This window comes from Lactuca virosa, chromosome 1 (assembly GCF_052849685.1).
Source record: "Lactuca virosa cultivar CGN04683 chromosome 1, Lactuca_virosa_CGN04683_v6, whole genome shotgun sequence".
NCBI classification, from domain to species: Eukaryota; Viridiplantae; Streptophyta; class Magnoliopsida; order Asterales; family Asteraceae; genus Lactuca; species Lactuca virosa.
Window position 1 is genome coordinate 202788168 of NC_136426.1, and position 3889 is coordinate 202792056.

The window sequence follows — 3889 nt, forward strand, 5'->3', positions numbered from 1 at the left end:
TTATAGCCGATGAGAAAGTTGTAGATAACCATGATTTGAATATAATAATAATATCTTAAATTAGGTAATCAACCAACTCCTTAATCATCTAATAAGATTAATCTAAACCCTAAAACACATAGCCAAAACCGGTCATGCATAGAAGGTTCTAGAAAACCTATATTGCTCAACTATTGAACAATTACAATTTAGTCCCTACACTTCTAATTAATTATAATAAACCCGAAATTAATTCTAATTAATTATTAATTAATTATTACTAGTTCCAATTAATATATTAATCATATAATATATTAATAAATCATTTATTACAATTTATTAATCATATAATAAATTAACAAATCAACATCTTCTCTCTCTCTCTCTCTCTCTCTCTCTCTCTCTCTCTCTCTCTCTCTCTCTCTCTCTCTCTCTCTCTCTCTCTCTCTCTTTCTCTCTCCAAATGTCATTCTATTCAGTTACCAGTTATGAGGGAAACTCAAAAAAGACTTTGCTTCTAATTCAAGAATATATCAATTTAGTTATTGGCTTAGATATCTTAATCCAACATATAAGTGTTTAAAGAATGGAGAATTCATCTTAGCCCACATCAGTATTGTTATCTAGTAGATTGCTTATTCAGGGTAGTATCATTAACTCATTTATTATGTTGACTTTGTTGGTAATGTAATTATATATAATGTTATCTTATTCTCGAAAAAAAAAGGAATAAGGGGTTTGTTATCGGAAAAGGGTGAACAAAGTATGTAATTATTTGTAATATAATCTTATTCCCAGAAAAGGTGGGATATGGGGTTGTTCCCAGAAAAGAGGGAACGAAATATGGTTCGTGTTCACAGATAAAGGGGACAGAATAGAAAATTAGATTGTACCAACAATATGTTTTAGGAATGAATATGTTATATAAATTTTATGTGAATGTATATGCTACGTGAAGTGCATGATTAATAAAATGAGTGAGTATAGTGTTTAACGCACTAAGTTTTAACTTTATCAGTTGCTAATTAATATTTTTCAGTTAATAAACATGGTTGGACTGCCATGAGCTATCACATGCAAGTTGAAAGTTATACTATGGGTTTCAAAAAATTATATTTTGATGACATTTTGGACAACTTTAGTGACATAGTATTTGGATGTTTTATTAGAAATGATTGTAAATATTAAAATTCATGATTTTCTAGCGAATAACTCTGATAATAATTTAGGAATTTATGTAAGGGTGATTTTAGTAACACTGATTTATCGTAAAAAAATTTAATGGGTTGACGTCGTAGATGTTTCTTTTATAAATTACTAGGTATGAGACCCGTGTATTACACGGGTTTATTAAAAATAAAAATCTAATATCAATATATAAATATAAAATATTTTATAATGTAATACTTTACATAACATAATGTAATCTTTTGAAAATTTGCAAAAGAATTTAAATCGTTTAAAGTATTTATGAGAATTTATTGCCAAATTAATAGATGATTTTATTTCCTTATAGAACCCATTACAATTTTATGAATTTTATTTTAAGAAAATGAAAATCCCTAAAAAATAACAAATGGAAAATAAAATTTCTAAATTCTCACAAAATGACAAGTATCAAAATGAAGGATAAGCTGACATGTGGCAAAAAAAAACTTTCATTTATTAAAGAGGATATTAATTACATTTAATATTTTCAAATAAATGATTTGATTGATGTTGTCATTATTAATTAATATTCTAAAAAATAATAATAAGTTGTTATACTAAAAGATTCTTTCATAGGGTAAATACCAATTGCTCGAAGCCTAATGTTATCACATTGACCCGTAAAAAATTAACAAAAACAAATTGACATAGACTCGAATAAGAATATAATATATAGAGCGTATTCGGCAAAACTAGCTATTAGCTGGTAGCGTTTGTTAAACGCTACATGAGCTAGCTTTTTGATTTTGTGCGTTTTGCTTAAACTAAACGATAAAGTGTGTAGTGACAAACAAAATTTTCTATTCAACACAGAGTGTTTTGTTAAAGGCTAGAAACTAAAAGCTTCCAAACGCTTATAAACACTCCGTATCGTACACACTCGTAATATCAAATAGGTTAGTGAAGCATCAATTTGAGACACGCACTTCAAACTTCTAACCACATCTTGCTAATTAAATTAATTTAAAAATAATAATAAAGACCCTTTATAAAATATTAAGTATCAATAAACTCGGTTCGGGCGAGCTTCTAATCGCGTGAAAGGATCCTTGAAACCGAGCCCATTGGGGAAAATCATGTCCCCATAAAACCACAATGCATATCGATCACTTTGAATAAACTTGCTATCGTGGATCCGGAAACACTCAAGCTTTTGACACATCTTCTTAAGATCACCCTCCAATTTCACATTCCAACATCCACGAATGTCAACATGCTTAAGATACTTACATTTAGTAAGGATTTCACAAAGACCCGTATCTCCGAATCCCCCAAACCAAAGTTTTAGATGTTGTAGTTTCGGCATGGTGTCAGCAATGGCTTTTGCTTCAGAATCATCCATAGGTGGGGACTCTTTCGTTGGGTAATTGTCTCTCTTCAAGTGAATCAAAGACGTGCATTGATTACCAAACGCTACAAGGCTTCTGGCTGTGAACTTTCGGCAATAGCTAATATCCAAGACTCTAAGATTTGGAAGTGGCTTTAAATGCTTCAACACCATATCATCGCTTAAACGACAAAACTGAATATCCAGCGTTTCCAAAGATCTTCCACTGCAAGTAACAAAAGGGTTAAGAGCGAATAATCAAAAGCATTTATATAAAAGATTAATACATTATACATACCACTTAACGACAGATGAGAATCCGGATTCTCCCATCTGGAAGGCAGAAAATCGTTGAACAGTCCACTCACTTTGTCGAATGAGCTTCTTCACCATCGAGTCAATTGCACCTCGACTGAGTTTGTGTTGCAGACACCATGTCTGCAAACTGATATCCTGCCAACAGTATGGCCCCATGGAAACCTGCATCCATGACTTACACACGAGCGGAATACATCTCAGCATGTCTTTCTGTGGTATCCTTAAGAAAATCGATGCCAGAATATCAGGAAGCAACCCCTCCCACCTACCCCCTTCCTTCTCCACCACCTCCACCACTAACGTCTTCTGAACGCTAGATAACACAACCCCGTCCTTGATCATCTCTTTGTCACTGGAAAAACCCTTTTCCGTTGCTACTTCCTGTGAGGACGGAATGTGAACCATTGATGTATGTTAGTTTTAATTATAGTAGAGGATTATATCATACCAAACGCGTATATAACAGAAGAATCCTATTCATTAAAAACGAATAACAATATAACTAATGAGTAAATATATATTGTAACCTAAATATTTACCAATTACCAGTATTCTTCTTGATATACACGTGGTTTGAGATAACGTAAGAAAAGAAATATTCGATTAACTCGATTAAAATTCTATTCTAAATTCTTACTGATATTCTTCTATAAGATATGTCATGTATATATAGAATTTCTATATTCTTCTATAAGATATGTCATGTATATATAGAATTTCTAATCATACATACCACTAGGACAGGGTGTTGAAAAAATCTGAAATAAATAAACCGATCGAATCAATTAAGGTACATGTTATTCAATCAAGCTTAATCGGTTTTCGGTTAACCGATTATTCAGTCAAACTTAAACGGTTTTCGTTTTAACTGATTATCTAAAAGTACTTTTTTTGGTTTATAATTTATATTTCTACGTTTAACGTAATAAACCAATTAAGGATATAACCTTTTTAAAACTATTTATTTTTCACATTCATATCTTATAAAATCTGTTTCCAATTTTAAATATTAGCTTGTCTCTCATGCAATAGATTAGGTGTTGATTGATAGTGTTG

The 3889-nt window shown here is 31.1% G+C and overlaps 1 protein-coding gene across 1 annotated transcript; it reads right to left on the bottom strand.

Moving 5' to 3' along the window:
- Nucleotides 1-2191: 2191 nt before the first annotated feature.
- LOC145126622 (F-box protein FBW2-like) lies at nucleotides 2192-3238 on the bottom strand. Its single transcript, XM_079061952.1, has 2 exons — nucleotides 2814-3238; nucleotides 2192-2741 (listed from the first exon to the last, which is right to left on the bottom strand). The coding sequence occupies exons 1-2, from the start codon at nucleotides 3236-3238 to the stop codon at nucleotides 2192-2194; spliced, it is 975 nt and encodes a 324-aa protein (XP_078918078.1).
- Between the last annotated feature and the right edge of the window lie 651 nt (nucleotides 3239-3889).

Coding starts and splice junctions, on each gene's coding strand:
- LOC145126622 (XM_079061952.1), bottom strand. CDS start 3,238: ATGGTTCACATTCCGTCCTCACAGGAAGTAGCAACGGAAAAGGGTTTT. Junction 2,742..2,813: donor TTCTCATCTGTCGTTAAGTG/GTATGTATAATG, acceptor TGTTACTTGCAG/TGGAAGATCTTTGGAAACGC.